This window comes from Gossypium arboreum, chromosome 6 (assembly GCF_025698485.1).
Source record: "Gossypium arboreum isolate Shixiya-1 chromosome 6, ASM2569848v2, whole genome shotgun sequence".
NCBI classification, from domain to species: domain Eukaryota; kingdom Viridiplantae; phylum Streptophyta; class Magnoliopsida; order Malvales; family Malvaceae; genus Gossypium; species Gossypium arboreum.
This window is the reverse complement of record NC_069075.1, coordinates 86,742,926-86,762,259: the sequence shown is the minus strand read 5'-3', so window position 1 is coordinate 86,762,259 and position 19,334 is coordinate 86,742,926. Positions and strand designations below refer to the sequence as shown.

The 19,334-nt window shown below is 34.7% G+C and overlaps 1 protein-coding gene across 1 annotated transcript; it reads left to right on the top strand.

The window, feature by feature from the left end:
- Positions 1–8,879: 8,879 nt before the first annotated feature.
- On the top strand, positions 8,880–11,813 carry LOC108461164 (uncharacterized). Its single transcript, XM_017760894.2, has 2 exons — positions 8,880–9,253; positions 10,077–11,813. The coding sequence occupies exon 2, from the start codon at positions 10,126–10,128 to the stop codon at positions 10,534–10,536; it is 411 nt and encodes a 136-aa protein (XP_017616383.1). The 5' UTR covers positions 8,880–9,253; positions 10,077–10,125; the 3' UTR covers positions 10,537–11,813.
- Positions 11,814–19,334: the final 7,521 nt, after the last annotated feature.

Sequence of the window (19,334 nt, the reverse complement as noted above, 5' to 3'; positions counted from 1 at the left end):
AGACATTCTAGCCCAGCCTACTTTCCCTTTACAATAACAATTTTGTGCTTGAAAGCTAAAATTCTTGCAAATGTAAAAAAGACAGGCTATAGCCAGGGCACAATCACAAATTGGGACCTCTACCGAATAGCTAGAGATTCTGTTCTACAGCAACGAATTGAAAAAAGTGAGGATCTCGAAAAAGAGGAAGAAGATCCCACAGAGATCAAACTAATGCAATCGGCTGAAGTCCCTAACAAAGTGGAACCACTGGAACCAGAAGTTGAACCTGATAACGAAACTTCAATGTTCAGAGCTCAACCGCCTAGCCCAGATCTTCGAGATGAGCTGTCAAAGTTGATGGACATAATGCAACATATGCAATGGCAGCAGCAAGCTTACTGGAGATACTCAAAAATAAGGGATGACTCGATGAGAAGTGCTCTTAAGAAAATTTACAATGACCCATTTATTTTTGTGCCTAAATTTCCAGATTTTATATTGAACCATGGAGTCCATTATCGAAGAAGGAGCGAAGCGATTCATGAAAAGGCAATAATGATGGAGCAAAAGATGAGTCAAATTCAGAAGGGTCAGCAAATAAATAAAATGGGGGATCTTGACCTTATTTTATTTCAGTTCTTAAGCCATTTTAGGAATAGGTTTAATTAGGAATTTTTATTTTCGCATAATAAGAAAGGAAAATCATAAATAAAATTTGAACAAGTCACAAAGTATAAAGTGTGGCAATAGGTATATACATGTCTAGGATTGGATCTAGAGAGAGCTTGGTACTTAAGCAGTCAATTTGACTCACCTCTCTTCTTTAGAATCCTACCTAGTGTATAGTATCTATTCACTTTACACAATAAGGACATTGTTCATCTTAAATAGGGGGACCGAAAATTGAACTTGAATTATTTCCATTCAGAATAAAATTTTCTTTTAATTATGATTAGGATATATTTTGTTCAATAATTGAAAATTTTGTTAAGTATGCTAAACTTCAATATAAATAAAGTTCTATTATTTCAATAAATTATTATGTTAGCTTAATAATGATATGAATGTATTTCTAATAAAGCATGCAAATTGTACCATAAATTTTTAGTTCCACGAAAGTTAGGCGTGCATGAAAGTTTAAGTCTTTAGAATTGACTTAGTAGTTTCTCGAGGCGAAATCCTAGGAAGCATGGAACATTGAAAATGATTTAGGCAACTTTTGTTGGACCGTTTGAGCCTTTCAAGCCAACCATGATGAAATTTTTATCCTTTGAAACCCAACTTTGAGACTATATGGCCTAATTTTATTTGAACCCTTGCAAATTTAGCCATCACTTCTCTCTTAAATATCTTAAAATTATCCCAAACACTAGACTCAGTACTATCGAAGTATTCTTTAAAAATAAGTTTGGGGGAGTTGAAAATAAGAAAAGAAGTATCGAATACTCTAAAATTGTAGTACATTTAGTAAAATGCTCGAATTATAATAATAAAAAAGAGCATGAGTTCTTAAAATAAGTTGTACAAAAGAGCATGTGAAAGTAAAGAAAGTTGATGTATTGAAGGTAATTATTTCGAAGGTCTGACACAAGCTGAGTCTAGGGTTTAAAAGCCTAAATTTATCTATCTTTTACTTACCCTTAAGCCCGGCCACGTTACAACCTTGTTAAAGACCTATTGATTCAAAATTTCCAATGCTACCTACATTAGTGGAGAGAAATTGCTACATACAACATATGAAGACATAAGTTAAATTTAATGATTGCAACTTAATCTTGAATAAAAGGAATAAAATTACATTGGTAAGGTTTACATGACTTTAGGAAGCATTTAGTCTAATTTTTGCTATCATAATAGTTGTTGAGATTAATTTGAACGATATGTATACTTAAGTAGCATAACTATCAAATTTCTTATCTTTGAGTACGAGTATATTAAATTCATAATTTTAGGAAAAATGTTGTTCTGAAGGAATTTTTCAAAGGTGTTTTTGAGAAATTCTTTTCAAAATTTTTGCATTACTCAGGATGAGCAATGAGTTAAGTTTGGGGATGTGGAAACATAAAAATTTACACATTTTTTCATACCCTTTTTAACTTCAATTCATGTTAATTCAGTTAAATTCTTGTCAAAAATAATTAATTTTTATAAAATTATTAAAGTGCACTTAAAATATGAACATGTTGAAATTTATTTAATTTTATAATTATTTTTTATTAATTTTGGTTATTTTCGACAGATTTGCACAAAGAGCGAAAAATGGCTCGGTAGACACTACCAAAAGCACAAAACTGAAAAGCAATTTGAAGTATCGAGGCAAATTAATTTCCAACCGAAGACGGTCCAATTATGTATATTAATTCATAATATAATTAATTTTAATTTATACCCAATTTAATTTGGGCTAAATAAATTATTATTAATTAATTATGGAAAAAATGGTCTAGTTAAACCGAACCGATTGAACTGAACTGGCCAAGGATTGGGCAGCCCAAAACTATCCATATGCTGACCCAAATCAGCTTATTATCTGATTAATTAAGCTTGCAAAGAACCCCTTGAAGACTTGTCAAAGTTGCATTCAAGCCCCTCCACAATTGGTGGCTTTATGGATTTGCCCCAAGCCATATTTAGTAAAGTTGAAGCCATCAACTTTGCCACATAGATGGCCGGCCAAGGGGTGGCTCTTTGGCTGCTATTTTTAGCAAAATTTAGCTGCCACATTCAGCTATAAAAAACCCTCTTGGCTGATCATTCAAAGCACACCTCAATTCATTCACATCTCCTCTCCTCTCTCACATTCTTCTCTCATTTTTCCATTTCAAGTCCCTTGCTCTTGTGCCAATTTCTCCACTTGGGAAAGGTTTATTCTTCAGCCATTTTGGAGCAACATTTAAGTGTTCATAGCAGCCTTGATCAGCGAGGACAACAAAGAACAAAGACAGAGTAGCCTAGTCAAGCCACGGAAAAACACCGGATTTGATTCTTGTTCCCTATCTCTTTAATTTTTGTTGGTTTTGTGATGAAAATATCTATTAATACTTATGTTGTTGGAATGGTTAATTTAATCAGCTTAGCTTGAATTTAATTCGTGTTGGTTTGATTGAATTTCATCTGCTTAAATTATTAAAATTGTGTTTATGTTTTATAGGCCTCGGTAAAATGCATGATTAAGTAAAATCATGCCTAAGTTATTCTTGCATTACAATTGTGAGGTAGCTAATGAATTAATTATTTAAACGGATTGAAATTGTAATTAATTGATACAATACTTAATCAGTGCATGTTTATTCTTCTAAGGTAGCTGAAGGTTAAATTAGCAATGTATATGGTGATACACTTGCCTTGCATAACTTATAAGATTATTGTGATTAAACTGTTTCAAGGTAGGGATACCTTGTTAGCTCACATAGTCTTTTATGTGCTTTTTAGATTTAATTAATCATTTGAGTTGACATAGGGATATGCAAGAGATTAGTTCAATTTAATGAGTATGTATGTGCCATAACATGTTTGCTTATTAAAATCTTTTTAATTGTTTGAATTAACATAGGGATATGTTAAGAGATGAATGAATTTGTGTAGGTGAATATGTTCATAAGTTAGCAAATTACCGAGTTACCGTGAATTTATTCGTAACAGCATAAGCATGAGCTTAATAATTCTAAGTTAAAGAAATGTAATTAAATCAACACAATTATGTCATATTGATTAGATCATATTTTGAAATCGTGCATTTGAGACTTATTTTTTCAGTTTACTTAGTTTAAAATCTTAGTTTTTAATTACTCTCTTCAAACAAAATATTTTTCTTCACCAAAGTGTTTTAAATAACATTCATAAATAATCCTTTTCACAGTCCCTGTGGGTACGATAACTCGACATTTACTTGTCACTTTATTACTTATTACGATTGTGTACACTTGCACATTTCCGTCGTTCCATAGACAGATACATAAAATGTGATAAATCCTTTAAAGATGGTTTTTTCGTCGAAGTGAAGCGACACAACATTAAGAACGGGGTAAACTTCCATGTTGTTAAATCATGATCTAACAAGTTCAAGGCGAAATGCGCAATGCGTGACAGTAGATGTGCATGGAAAATCATGGCTTCTGTTAAGAAGAAGACGAGGTTGTAGACCATAAAGAAATATACCACTCTGCATACATGTGTTTTCACAGGTACTGCATTAAGATTGTCTTATGTTTAGGGTGTTGAATTCATAATTTTAACATACTCGTGTTGTTGTAGGTATTTCATGGGATCATCCGAAATTGGACTCAGATATGATTGCAAACATAATATTACCTATGATGAAAGCGAGTCCCAAGGTTTTTGTGCTGATTTTAATTGCAAATATCCTTAGCTAGTTCAATTACACATCATCATACCACAAGGCGTGGGTCACAAAGCAGAAGGAATTTAAGAAGATGCATAGCGGGTGGAACACCCTGTACAATGATTTATGGCAGTGTGGTTAGGTACTGGTAAAGTATGTTCCACGTTGCGTAACTAATATGGAAATAATGTTTGCATACTACAATGATCAGTTGCTCTATTGATGTCAAGTGTTCCATTATTTATTCTGGATTTTCAAGCAATGTTGACAGGTATTCCAGTACTGTAAGCCACTGGTAAAAATTGACGATACCTTATGAACGAGAGATATACTTAACAACTGTTGTTGGCTGTTACACAGGATGGCAATTGGAAAATAATACTAATTGCATTTGCAATAACGTTGAGGGAGTAAACAAATGATTGGGATTTCTTTCTATCGAGGTTGAAGAGGCATGTTTGCCCCTAACCTGATATATGCGTCATCTCCGACGAGGAACCTGGAATACTGGCCGCAATTGAATGGCAGGGAAGCCTTTGGGACCACACGCACCATATGTATTGTCTAAGACATGTTGCGACAAACTACCACAGACAGCACGATTCTACAACTCAACACGCACAAGTGATTAACATGGGTATGTATTCGCCACTATTTCAATTGTTTGATATTTAACCGGTCAGTAGATGTTGGGCATTGTGGATAAACAATTTACTTTTCTCAAAAGGGTACGAGCTCATCAAACACCATTTCAATGAAATGTTGGAAACCTTACAGGTCATTAACAGTGCCGGGAAAGGGTACCTTTCTAACATACCCTTCAGTCAGTGGACACAATTGTATAACAAGGGTCTACGATATGGGCACATGACGACAAACCTAGTGGAATGCATGAATTCCGTATTGAAGGGAACGTGTTAGTTGTCGATAACCTTGGTTCTCAAGAAAACATATTTCTGTTTGGTTTAACTTTTTCCAAAGTAAGCAGAAAAATATGTTGGATAGATGCAAGGCGACCACTTTGGAGTGAAGATGTATAGAAAGAAATTAGGAAGGCTACAATACGGACAAACTGTATGCATCCTGTTTGTCACTTGCACGAAGACCACACACGACCAAGGTATTACCGGGGGAGCCTACTGTGTACATCTGAGATAACGGTTCTACGACTATAGGAGATTTGACGCACTTCGTCTTCCATGAGCTCATACAATTGCAACATGTAGCAATATACATGTGACTATGGACAAAGTGTACAAACTGGAACACAGGTACAACGTTTGGAGAAACATATTCCCACCAATCCCAGATGAAAGTATGTGGTCGCAGGTATCGAATGCTTTATTCAAGTTGTTACCCAATAGACCATTGTGTCACAAACCAAAAGTTCAACTGATATCTACTCGAATACGCGACAACATGGATATCCGGGAGAAGACAAACCAACTAAGGTTATACGGGTGGTGCAGAAACCTAGGGCATACAATGTCGTCATCTCTACACTGACGGGATAATATAAGGACAACACCACATTAATTTATTTATTAATTTTTTAACTGAAATCTATTTGTTTATTTTTTTCATTCATACTCAATTTTTTTTGTAATTTGTAGACACGTGTTTTTATTATATTATAGAAAATAATACAATATACAAATTTGTTCCACTTTTCCCGTGCAGACTTGATTTAATAATATGAAATGATAACAACAACCAATTTTGATGCAAAAAAATATTTTTTTGAAAACATTCCATATCCAATATCAATACAATCTTATCAACTATAACTTAGCTAAACAATTAAAATTTACATGAAAAGTACAAAAAAAAAAAATCATTCATATCCTTAATTAGAATGTGTGCCACATCAGGGTGGTCATTGGTTGCGAGCCGGAATTCTTCTTAGTCCAAGTTGTATACTGGCCTCCTCACCTTCATCATTACATCTAACTTCGAGTACAGGTTGTGGTCTCAGCCTCCTATCTTTTTTGCCTTCATCCGCGGTTGATTGCGATCGGTTGCCATTGTGTATCCTCCGTTCTAGGAATAACTAGTTGCGAAGATGCTCTACCTTGGTATAACAATTATCCTGGATGTGTTTGCGACACCATCGATGTAGACGTATAACTATATTGTGTCCCATACACCGATGGCATAATGATCGGACTTCCTATCGGTACCCTAAACATAGAAGACTAATACGTCATCATCTGAAATGTCGATGGCATCAACGTGTAATATGTTAGGGACGGAGGTTCTAAAATAAAACTTGACATCAATGTAGAAATAGACAAATGTTGTGCAAGATTTCTTTTTTGTGTAAAAATGTCAAGGTTAGTGAAAGCACCGGAATAAGTTGAGTCATACTAACCGGGGGGTGGTGCAACCACCTATGTCAGTTCTTGCTTAGGTTTAGACGATGGATCCACCTTGGCAATTGCTCAAGACCTCGGATGCCTAGACACCATTCGTGGCCTTCTCGTATGCGGTTGCCTACCCTTCGCCTCTTCCGCTAGCAAATATGGCTTGCCATGGGCCCTAAACCATGGTCTGTAATCCGAATCACTGGTTAATTCCAAAGCAATAATGGCCTCGCAAGTAAGTAAAAACTCGTACCTGTTGTTCCAAATGTTAATATATTCCATGTGGAATGGAGGCCAATGCTTATCCGTTCTCCCCCGCAAGTCAATATGGTATAGATCTTCGAAGTCTTAGGTGCTGGTGGAATCGTTTGTTGAAACCCTAACTCTCGTAACACTCTATCCGACTCGTGCATCTCCACCGTAGCGTACACTACCAATGGCACATTTACATGTCATATGTTGGGATTCATTAAGAATTCGGATGGGATGCATTCTTGAATTCCTAGATCAGATTTTGGCGTCCATTCAAGTTATATTAAAATAATAATAATTTTAGTTATATATAATATTAATTTTTAAATCAACTATGTTACTATTATATAATTTAAATTTTAAAAAATACATACCTCTACTTCCGATCGTTGGTCTAATAGAAGTCGTATATCTCGAAGCTTATCCTATAGTTCTATGTAACTCACCCATGGTTCCATCTATTGAAAAGTATGTTAACACAATAATTTAAAATTTAAATCATTTTATTATGGTAAATATATTATCTAATGAATTTTACTTTATTACAAATGAGAATGTATAAGGGTAGTCCGCTCGAAAACGTAAAAATGGTAGTTGATACCACGGTCATGATTGTAGTAGTAGCATGCAACCCCCAATTTTAATTTTCTGTGGTTCTGTCGTCCAACACATCTCCAGATACAATGTCACCAACACGGCTGAACCCCAACTGAGTTCACCCGCTTCTCTAAAGTCGACGAGTTTTAGCAGCCACCTTAAATTGACAAGATTTTGTGACTTATTTGGCATTAGGAGACCCCTGATGATCATAAGGATGTACGCCCGAATTCACTCAAATTCGCATCGAGCCCACAAAAATTTCTTCTTAACCAATTCATATCTATTTAGGCTCCATAAATCGTTCCCAAGACCCTCCTCAAAAGTTGCTCGCATACATCTCTCCAATCGGCTGTGACAACTAACCTAGTCACTACTGCCCACCCACCGGTCACTCGAGTTGTAACTATACATCCTCGAGAGTGATAGTACACTTGTCGCATGGAAGATGAAAAGTCTGCGTCTAGGGTTTCCACATTTCCACCAACGTGCTTACAAGTGTGGGGGTCCAATTTACACCCCTATCCATAAGGGCTATGTGCAAAAATCTCGCATCTCTAAAGTAGGGTTCGATTAAGGGTGATAAAGGAGTGGGTGGATTACGAATATACGTCTCCAAAATCTGATCTTCCGGCTATATATAAAAAAAATACAAAATATTAAATTTCAATATAGCAACAAAATATTTAAATTAAATTAGATTAAATATAACAAAAAATTTCTTATCATTTGCAATTGATTGACCGAAATGTGCTTGTCATCTAAACAAATTAAAGATTTTTTCATTGCTAACTTTGAAAAAAAACGAAATAAATTGTAATAGAAAAATGATTTAAGAAGATCTTAATAAAATTTTAATAGAAAAGATAGTTGAGAGAGAAATAAAATTTGAGTAAGAAATTAAGAGGGAATTGAGAGAAATTTGAGATAGATTTGAGAATGTGAAAGAGAAATAGTTGGGATTGAATTGAAAAAATATGAAATTTTTATGGGTTTATATATAAAAGAAAAATAAGTCATTAAGGGGGAGGAGTAGCCATTTAGTGGGGTATCTGTTGGGAAAGGTGACCGTTAGGGAGAAAGCTTTCAGTTAGAACAGTTTTCAGCTAATGTGAAAAAAAGTTATTCTAACTAAAAACATTAATTGAAAATGCTTTCAACGGGAAGCATTTTTGTTATGTCGGCCCATTCTCCTAATTCAAAAAAAAAAGTTTAATTTAATATTTTAAAAAAAAGTATTTTTAAGAAACTAAGTTGTTCTTTTTTAGAGTGAGGAGAATTTTTACTAATAGCAAGTACAAAAATGAGTTGGCTGGCTTTGAGTTTTTTTTTCAATTACCAAAATAACCTTTTCAATTCAATTTTGTTAGATAATGGATTACAGCAAAAGCAGAGACTAAAGAAGAGCCAATGCCAAAGCCAATCAACAAATATCTCTTCCAACCTTTTCTCTCTCTTCGTCTTTGACTCTTAACCATGTTATTGAGAAGGAACATATCTTTAATTTCTTCAAATCTCTGTGTTTTCTGGTCTGGGTTTTAACACTTTCCTTTTGGTTATTCCAAGTATTCACCTTTCTCAACTTAAACGAGGGAGAAACAAAACTCAGCGCTTTGCTCTTTTTTTCTTCTTCTTTATGGTATGATTTTGTTGTTTTAACAGATTCGAAGTGATGGGTTTCTTCTTTAAGACAGAAATTAACTTTGGTTTATTTCAGGTTGGTTCCCCTTCTCTCTGGAACTTTGAATTTCTTTCGTGTTGTTTATTTCTTAAGTTATTTTCCTTCTCTTGATATTCATCTATCTTAAAGTCTAAATGCTTTCGGGTTTGGTATTGATTGAATGAGCTATTAAAGATTGTGATTTGTTTTCAAAGTTTAGTGTTTACTTCCTTTTTTGTTTTAATTATGTTTGCTTTCTGATTCTTTCTTACTTCATTACTAGTTTTTATGTTTCGTCTGTTTGATGGATATTTGCAGTTGTAGATTCATTTTATTCCCAATTGAATATGTTCGTAAGAAAAGGGTATATTTCAATTTTCAGTCCTGGGTATTATATGACTTTCAACTTTAAACAAAAGAATACCTTTTCTCATCTCTAATAACTTCACTCAATCCATAGAAGGTGGAAACTTAAACTTTTGTTGGCAATTATACCAGGATTATGCATCTTCAGATGACCTATTTCCAGTTTGAGATTGTTTTGATGTATTCTCAATATTGAATCAGCCCTCACATTAGTTTAATTATATTATAATTTGGCTAGCTTTGTAAGTATTTGAGAATTTATAATGTCCATTTATGTGTGCCAGAGAGAAGTTTAGGTGCCATAATTCTTAGGGTTTGCTGTCTTCCAAGTTTCTCAATTTAAAGAGAAAGTTTGTATCAATAAATTCATCCATGTCAGCTGGTTATATTCCTCAGTCCACTTCTTTGCTGTTCAGAGTGCCATAATATTGCCTTTTCTTTAATAGATTAAGCTGCGAAAACTATTTTGTTTCTTTAACCAAACTCTCTTATCTGTGGATTAATGGTTTGGCAGATTGCAACTTGATTTTTGTGATAGATTTCCATTAGTTGGGTTTTAGAGTATGGGTAGAGGTAGAGGAAAGGGAAAGAAGTTGGCTGTTAGCAACCATAACGACGCTGGAAATGGTGAAGAAGAGAAAATTCCTTCACAAAAGAGAAGAGGAAGGCCACAAAAACCATTAAAAGATGACATGAATGACGAAGTTGAAAACTTAGAAGAGGGGGATGGTGAGAATGGAAAACCTGATATCAAAACCAATGAGAGAAAGAGTAGCATTGCTGCTACAAATGGAAATAAGAGAAAACGTAACTCACAGGTAAAAGGGAAGCCTGATTCTGTGAAAGAAGAGAATGGGTTTGGGTCTAGATCAAACACGGATGACTCGTCAAAGGCTAATGGTTTTCGGCAGAATGGGAGTAGGAGGAAAAGTAAGCCACGTAGAGCAGCTGAAGCAGTTGTGGAATGCAAGTGAGATTTTGGTGGTTCTTCTTTTTCACATTGCCAAATACATGATAAGGTAGGAAGCGGGGCCTAGTTAAATCTCTAGGTAATTGTTTCCTTTCATTTTTGGTGATTTTTGTTTCTATTTTATTTGGTTTTGGAACTGATTCTGTTGGTTGTAATTTTTATAATGCTATTATATACCATAGCATCACGGGATTCATGTACTATATTGTCTGGATTACAATGCCAAGCTCTTGTTTTCACAGATTTGGTGGCTGGTACAACACCATGTAGGTACATAGTAGTTCTACTAATGAATGAATTTTATGCTTTCTTTCTCCAATGATGTTAGAATCTACTCTGTCGCTATTTATGTTTGTTTAGATAGATACTAGAAATAATTATGATATATTTATGTTAAACTTGTATCTTTTCTTATATTCTCCTAAATGCTTCAGTTGGAATCGGATTTTAGCGAATTCGGAGTGGTAGGTTGTGAAATAAGGGATAGTTTTAGAAGATGTGAAAACAGTTGATGTTGTTCAACTAATTTGGGTTTCTGAAAGATAGGGAATGATGGACTGAGACTAGAAATGACCACTTCTTTTAGTGGCTTATCATAAGTTATTGAAGCTACATATAAGAGGTTTATATCGCTTGCATTCTACTAAATATATGACGTTGGGTGTTGCATTTCATCAATGTCTAAATAAAGATTGGCTTACATGAGTTGGGTAGTAGGTATCGTTTCTGCAACTATGAACATAATTGCAATGTGAACATTGTTTGAACCAATAGCTGTTCAAATTAGGTTGCATTAAGACAAGAGATTCGTGTTGGATAGCCGCTCTCTTTTGCAAGTCATCACCGTTTCCCTCCTTCCCCTCCTATTTTCTACCAACATCCTTTCCTCTCTCAGAAAAATAAAGCCTCCACCATTCTCGATGCAATTGGCAAAATGGGACGGGGTTCGTTGACACTGATTTTGACTCCCCTGGTGCTCGAGTCTTGGATCCTATGGAGTGTGCGACTTTTGCTGTGGGGATCAACTGGCATCCCAATGGAGCTTTCATTTGATTCCTTCATTGGTCGTGGTGTTGCTAGTCAACGTCAACCATCGCCAGTATTGATCTAGAATATGTGTTCCTTGATCTGGCAGTGACGGAGCTTGACTACCCCTTTTTTTTCTTTTTTTCTTTTTTTTTCTTTTGGTAGGGTTTCTTCCTCTCCTTGTAAGGCCATGATTTTCTTCTTGTAATTCATTCTTTTCTGTTGAATGGAGTTTGGTTTGTTTGATAAAAATAATAGAGTCGTCCATTACTGGGTTGGGTTTTGAGATATTTTATTCTTCTAGTTCTTTCGAGCTATAAAAATAATAAAATATTTTAATAAAAATACTAGTAAAATTTTAGTTTTAACATTAGTAAAAATAAACAAATGCTAAACAAACAGTTGTGTTTTGGGAAAAGCATTTTTCAAGTCAAAATGCTATTTTAATCCTCATTTATGATACAATCTATTTTATCTAATATTTATATTAGATACAATATTTTCTTATTAAAATTTATTTCAAATATAGATTATATATTTAAATTTGTAATGATTATATTTAAAATATAATATATATCAAATATTAATAATGAATTACAATAAATTTTTTATATTTTATTGAATACTGTAGAAAATATTAAGTTAATTTTTTTCAAAATCTTTTCTTTTGAAATAAATTATTTCTTCATTTTGTTAAAATTTAAATATTCAAATTTTGTTTTTAACTTTTAGTTTCACATTTCACTATTGTCTTATGTATTTCTATCTTTTCTATATTGCATGCATAGCAAAATTGTGACCAGTAAATATTAACTCATTACTTGTCTACGTTCAAACTAAAGATAAGTGACATTGTAAGAACGTTTACATTGCGAGAAAGACAACTTACTTTAGCAGATAATCTAAATAAGTCTGTAATCCCATAAAAGAATTAAAGTGAGTATTTGATTCAAATACTATGAAGGATTATTATGTCGTTTACAATTTCTATTGGGGAGATGACTAGTCTTGGCTATCGGAGTAATTGACTCCACGGGTAAAGGTAGATGTATTCATTGGTAGAATGATACATTGGACTAGATTCAAGATGAATTAATTCTCAATCCGTTTGTGGATTAATTCACTTGTGACAGTCATGGTGTGATTTATCTAAATCCTGAGTTAGTCACTGACTATGCGTATGCAACTCATGTGCTTTGATATAAATGGAGGTTTATGCTTTAAAGATGATCGAGCTCATAATTGGTATGTTGGGTACATGCTTGTGTATGACATGGCTTTACTGGCATGGCTTTACTAGCAATAGTAGAATTCATAACTCAATTAAAGAGTTAATAATATCCTTTCATTGGCATTGTAATGATTGATAAATATGAAATGTGGTTGCGGGTTACTTATTCTCGAATGAGCAATTTATCATAGTCATTTATTGATAGTGATCATATTAATCAGTAAGAAGATATAATGGTGACAATGAGATAAAATAAGATTGTATTGAGTGAACGGGCTTAACTCAAGGAATCAAGGATGATGGTAACACACACATGACGAGGTCATTGGATAAAGCAGTTGGATGAATTACTTTCGTAAAGAATATACAATAAGGAGTTCTCAATCATGGTACTTCTTGTAGATTGATTCCATGATTAAGTAATTGCGAATTATCGGAACGGTGCTTATGGATATAATTGCAATTACTAAAGCCTAATTGTATATGTCCAATTGGACCCTCCGCTAGCTCAACAAAAGCTTGATCAGACTGCATTTGAATTTGAAAAAAATTATACGACTTTGAAAATAATTTAGTTGAGTCAATTTATTTGATATAGAATTAAATTAGGTCGTCGTAAGAATTGTTTAACTAGAGAATTTAATAAAAGAATTTTCTTAAAAAATTAATTTGAAAAATCTAAGTCATTTTTGGAAAAATTAATTTTGATTAAGTAAAATTAAATTAATCAAATTAATATAATAATTTTAGAAATTAATTTTCAAGTCAGATAATTAACCTAACAGGTAATTGAACTTGAAAATTGGACTTGAGATCATAAGTTGCCCAAGAGCCCAAAATCAAAACCAAGACCCAAAAATTAGTCGGATCGGACTTGGTATGTAAAATTTAGCTGATGGTCCAACAGGCAGCTAGACCGAATCGACTCGGGTTGTCATAAAGGTGTCACACTTGCATCACTGGACACGGCAATACCGACGACTATGATGACTATAGTTGGTCTTCGGTGGTTGAGTAATGAAAGAGTTAACACTCCTATTATGACTTTACCAGGGAATTTGATTTCAGATTAACTATTTTAGAAATAATATTATTTTAATAGTTTAATATTAAATTAAATTTAATACTTATATTAATAATATTTTATTAATTTAATATTAAAATGATTATCTTAATAATAAATTTAATTTATGTAGATAAACTTCTATTATTTTAATAATATTTAATATTAAATTTAATCTAATATTTATCTTGATAAATATTATATTAATTTATTATTAAAGTGATTAAGTTTAATTATAGTTGAACTCTCTAAACTCTTCCTATATAAAGAGAGCCTTGAGTCATTATTTATACACACTTGAATTCAAAAGAAAGTTATAGAGAGAAAATTCTCTGAAGAGATTATTTCAGAAAATTTCTAGATATATTTTTTTATTTACAACTTGACCTAAAAGTATAGAGAAATTATAAAATTACCCCACTGGTAATTTTTGTGAAATTTTTTTTGATTCAAAGCGAGCTCACACTCGATAGATGTGAGCTTGAGGATAGTAGAGAATACTACATGGTCGAAGCACTCATCCTAAACGAATTGAAAAGGTACAATTTTGATTAAGTGTTTATTAATTTAGATATCATAACCAAGATCTTGTTTTGAAAAAAATTTTAAAACTCTGTTTTTCCTTAAATTTATTTTTCGTTGTGTTTTCCGAACTCGTTTTTCCAACAATAAGCTACAGCAGATCAGGATGCACTATTGTTATCACTCAGTTATAAAGCAGGTTATATATTATTTTTGTAACGCCTAAAAATTATATTTTTTTTTTGCTTCTGTTAAATTGTGACACAAGTGTATATCTGCTTCAGTGGTTAAGTGTTTTGGGTGTGTATGAGAGGTCTCAAGTTCAAGCCATGACTTGGGTAGATTTTTGGAATTTTTCTAAATAAAGCCTTAACCTTGCTCAATAGGCTTAAGTTTAATTGTAACACCCTAAACCCGACCTGGAAGTTTGGCTCGAATCTAGTGTGTCACATTGAAGTGTTTTTCGAAAATCATGTTTCCATTAAAAACCCTTCTTAATAATTAAAAACTTATACCATTTTTAAACCTTGTTAGAAAACCTCAGCTGAATAACATTCTTAACAACTTTGTAAAAACCTTGGCAGTTGCGGAAGCTTAATTTAAAAACAATTGTTATGTTTTGAACAACAGTAGTTGTTTTGGAAAATCATGTTCTAATACTAGCAATTATAAAAACAGTAAATAAAATTCCAAATTTGAAATCCAGAAAATTACAAAGGCTTTACTACAACCCACATAAAAACATTTAAAAGTAATAATCAAAGCGTAACATAAACAGGTGTGTGTGGCTTCCTCCGAGCCCCTCGCATGACTCGATCCGTCTAAGGCTAGAAATTACGAAAGGTTAATAAATGGGGTGAGTTTATGAAAACTCAGTGTGAAATCCCCTACTATATAAAAGGAACAGTCAGTCATATAAAAGAATTAAAAGTCTGGCCCCAGCTCTACTTACGGTTTAAGATCAATTGGGCCTTAGCCCATTTTAACAGACAATGCAGATGGGCCTTAGCCCATTACTGAATAAGAAACATTACGTAATTAGAATCAAAATGAGAATTAGAATCGAATTAGGTGACGTAATCGAATCGATGTCAATGTAATCGTAATCGAATGTGAATGCAATCCCAACCCAATCTAGTCAGATACACCCCGTACCAACCTTACACCATGTGGGGAGACAACTCGACCCACCCATCTGCCTACACACCACGAATTTGCAGCATGGCGCGTAGCGAATATTGTGACAGAGTTACAGATCTGATTATTGTAGCGAGCCACGAGCAGATAATGTGGCAAAGCCACTAAACAGAATACGTGGCACAAAGCCATCGATAACTGCATTATGTTAGGCACATAGCCTTCAACTAGAGTAACATAACCGACACATAGCCCTAGGTAAATGTGATCGACACAGAGTCGTCAATAATCATATGTTGGCACATAGCCTTAGGCAAATACGTTTGGCACACAGCCATAATCAGGTTGGCACAGAGCCATATGTAGGTTGGCGCAAAGCCATAATCAGAAGGCTTTAAGCCATTAGTAGCTGTATCATGTTAGGCACATAGCCATCAGCGACGGTAATATAGTCAGTACACAGCCTCGGGTAAATATGATCGGCACTCAGCCATCGATCGGTCCACAGTCGTCTCGGGCGACCCGTGCGACCTTATCAAATCAGTACGAATATATGGCTTTTAAGCCTTCGGTGGATCCACAATCGTCAAGCAACCATGCGATCCTAACAGATCAGATCTTTCTCCGTACAAAATCCCAACCCATGCAACATGTCATGTATGCAGAATGTCATGCCCATATTTGAAACAAACAATCACAGTCAAGTCATTCATATCACCAACATATATTCACAATCAAATCCGTCAACCACACAGTCCAAGTCAGTCACTTGCCCACAAGGGCAAAATAGTCATCTAACACCCTAGGGGCAAAATGGCAATTTTACCCTACAAAGGTATCTCGGTAATTCTATCCTATAGGGGTATTTCGGTATTTTTACCCTATAAGGGTATTTCGGTAATTCTATCCTACAGGGGTATTTCAGTAATTTTACCCTACAAGGGTATTTCGGTATTTCTACCCTACAAGGGTATTTCGATATTTCTACCCTACAAGGGTATTTCGATATTTCTACCCTACAAGGTTATTTCGGTAATTCTACCCTATAGGGGTATTTATGTAATTCTACCCTACAGGGGTATTTCGGTATTTCTACCCTATAAGGGTATTTCGATATTTCTACCCTACAAGGGTATTTTGATAATTCTACCCTATAGGGGTATTTCGGTATTTCTACCCTATAAGGGTATTTCGGTAATTCTACCCTACAGGGGTATTTCAATAATTTTGTAAATCGAGGGTAAAACGATAATTCTATAAATTGGGGGTACTTTGGTAATTTTACAAGTCGAGGGTATTTTAGTAATTTTACAACCGATGGTATTTCGGTAATTTTATAAATCGAGGATATTTGGGTAATTTTATAAACCGGAGGTACTTTAGTAATTTTACAACTGGGGGTATTTCAGTAATTTGGTAAACTAAAGTATTCTAAACAGGGATAACAATACGAATGGGCTTAAAGCCCTTCTTAGCCCAAATGGGTCCACACGCTCGTGTGGCCCTTTTAGTCCAAATTTAGCCACAGATATGAGATTCACCTAGCCTAGTCCAATATTTACTACAAAATCAAACAACTTATCCAATTGGGCCTATAGGCCCATTGGGCTCACATGGCCCCTTTCGTCCAATTGCGGCCCGAAGTAGCCATCATACAGCTAGAGTAGTAAGAAATACACACCTAATAGGAGACTGGAGTTAATCCGCGCTCCGAGCACTCTTAGCCGACGCCCAACCCAAACGAGCACGCCATAAAGCGAAAGGGATCAGCCAAGAAAAGTACCTTTACTCTCCTCATGATTCTCTCCATTTAAAGCCAGCTTCGCATCCACTCTTATGTTAGCTTCCCGATGTGGGATCCCTCCATCATCAGAGTTTAAATTCAACACCAACTCTTGCCGCCCCCTGTTAGCAAAATAAATGCTCTTTGATTGCCATGAGTTTCGAACCCTGGACCTCCTTGCCAACTCTATGACGCCACTTTCCTGCCTCTTATATGGCACTACTTTGCCACTAGACCATAAGGCTTTTTGTGGCACAATTTCTCCAACAATATTCTTAAGGCCTACCTACTACACCTAGGGTTTGATTCACCTTAAACCAAAATTTTTGGTAGAGTCCAGGTTTGAACCCAGGACTTCTCCAACACTTCTCAGCACACTTAACCACTAAAACAAGCCTTCATTAACGAAATTTACATGCACAAAAAAATATTATAAGCTGCCTTCAAACGCTTTCATGCTTAAGGCCCAAAACTTCTGGGCCCAAATTCAGGGTGTTACAACTCTTCCTCCCTTAAAGAAATTTCGTCCCCGAAATTTCCATCTAATAGGGTAGTCATGTAACATCTACCCCACTACGCTACCGCTGCGTACTCTGATCCTACTATCACTATCACACTACAATTAGAACTTGAAACATCTCATACATACAACACTTATTCACTGAAGCAGACACATATTTATTACACATATATACAATTTCTATATCCAAACATCACATCCACATAAAATAAATACCAAATTTAAATTTAGACCAATATATAAGGAATCTGCAGTATTTCAATTTCTAAATAGACAAAAATATTCAGAAGACTTACGGATTCGACGTTGGAGACTCGGTGTGCCACACTTTTTAGGAGAAATACTTCAAACAGACCACGTTGTTGAAAATAATTTTCTGAAATTCAACCTTTGAAAACCCAATCCACAGCCGAGTTGTTGCAACTAGGCTCTAATACCACTAAATATAACACCCCAAATCTAACCTGGAAGTTTGGCTCGAATCTGGCGTGTCACATTAAAGTGTTTTTCGAAAACCATGTTTTCATTAAAAACCCTTCTTAATAATTAAAAACTTATACCAGTTTTAAACCTTGTTAGAAAACCTTAGCTGAATAACATTCTTAACAACTTTGTAAAAACCTTGGCAGTTGCGGAAGCTTAATTTAAAAACAATTGCGGATACGTTATGTTTTGAACAGCAGTAGTTGTTTTGGAAAATCATGTTCTAATACTAGCAATTATAAGAACAGTAAATAAAATTCCAAATTTGAAATCCAGAAAATTACAAAGGCTTTACTACAACCCATATAAAAACATTTAAAAATAATAATCAAAACTGTAACATAAACAGTGTGTGGCTTCCTCCGAGCCCCTCATAGCTCCGATCTGTCTATGGCTGGAAATTACATGAAAGGTTAATAAACGGGGTGAGTTTATGAAAACTCAGTGTGAAATCCCCTACTATATAAAAGGAACAGTTAGTCATATAAAAGAATTAAAAGTCTGGCCCTAGCCCTACTTATAGTTTCAGTATCAATTAGGCCTTAGCCCATTTTAACAGACAGTACCAGATGGGCCTTAGCCCATTACAGAATAAGAAACATTACCAGAATTAGAATCAAAATGAGAATTAGAATTAGAATCGGTGATGTAATTAGAATCGATGTCGAATGTAATCGTAATCGAATGTGAATGTAATCCCAACCCAATCCAGCCGTATACACCCCCGTACCAACCTTACACCATGTGGGGAGACAACTCGACCCACCCATCTGCTACATACCACAGAATTTACAGCATGGCTGCCAGAACAAATATTGTGACAGAGGTACCAGATACAGATATTGTGGCAGAGCCACCAGAACAGATAATGTGGCAAAGCCACTAAACAGAATACGTGGCACAAAGCCATCGATAACTGCATTATGTTAGGCACATAGCCCTCAACTAGAGTAACATAACCGGCACACAGCCCTAGGTAAATGTGATCGACACAGAGTCATCAATAATCATATGTTGGCACATAGCCTTAGGCAAAT

Bases quoted from the DNA above. Each gene is read 5' to 3' on its own strand.
- LOC108461164 (XM_017760894.2), top strand. From the start codon at position 10,126: ATGGGTAGAGGTAGAGGAAAGGGAAAGAAGTTGGCTGTTAGCAACCAT.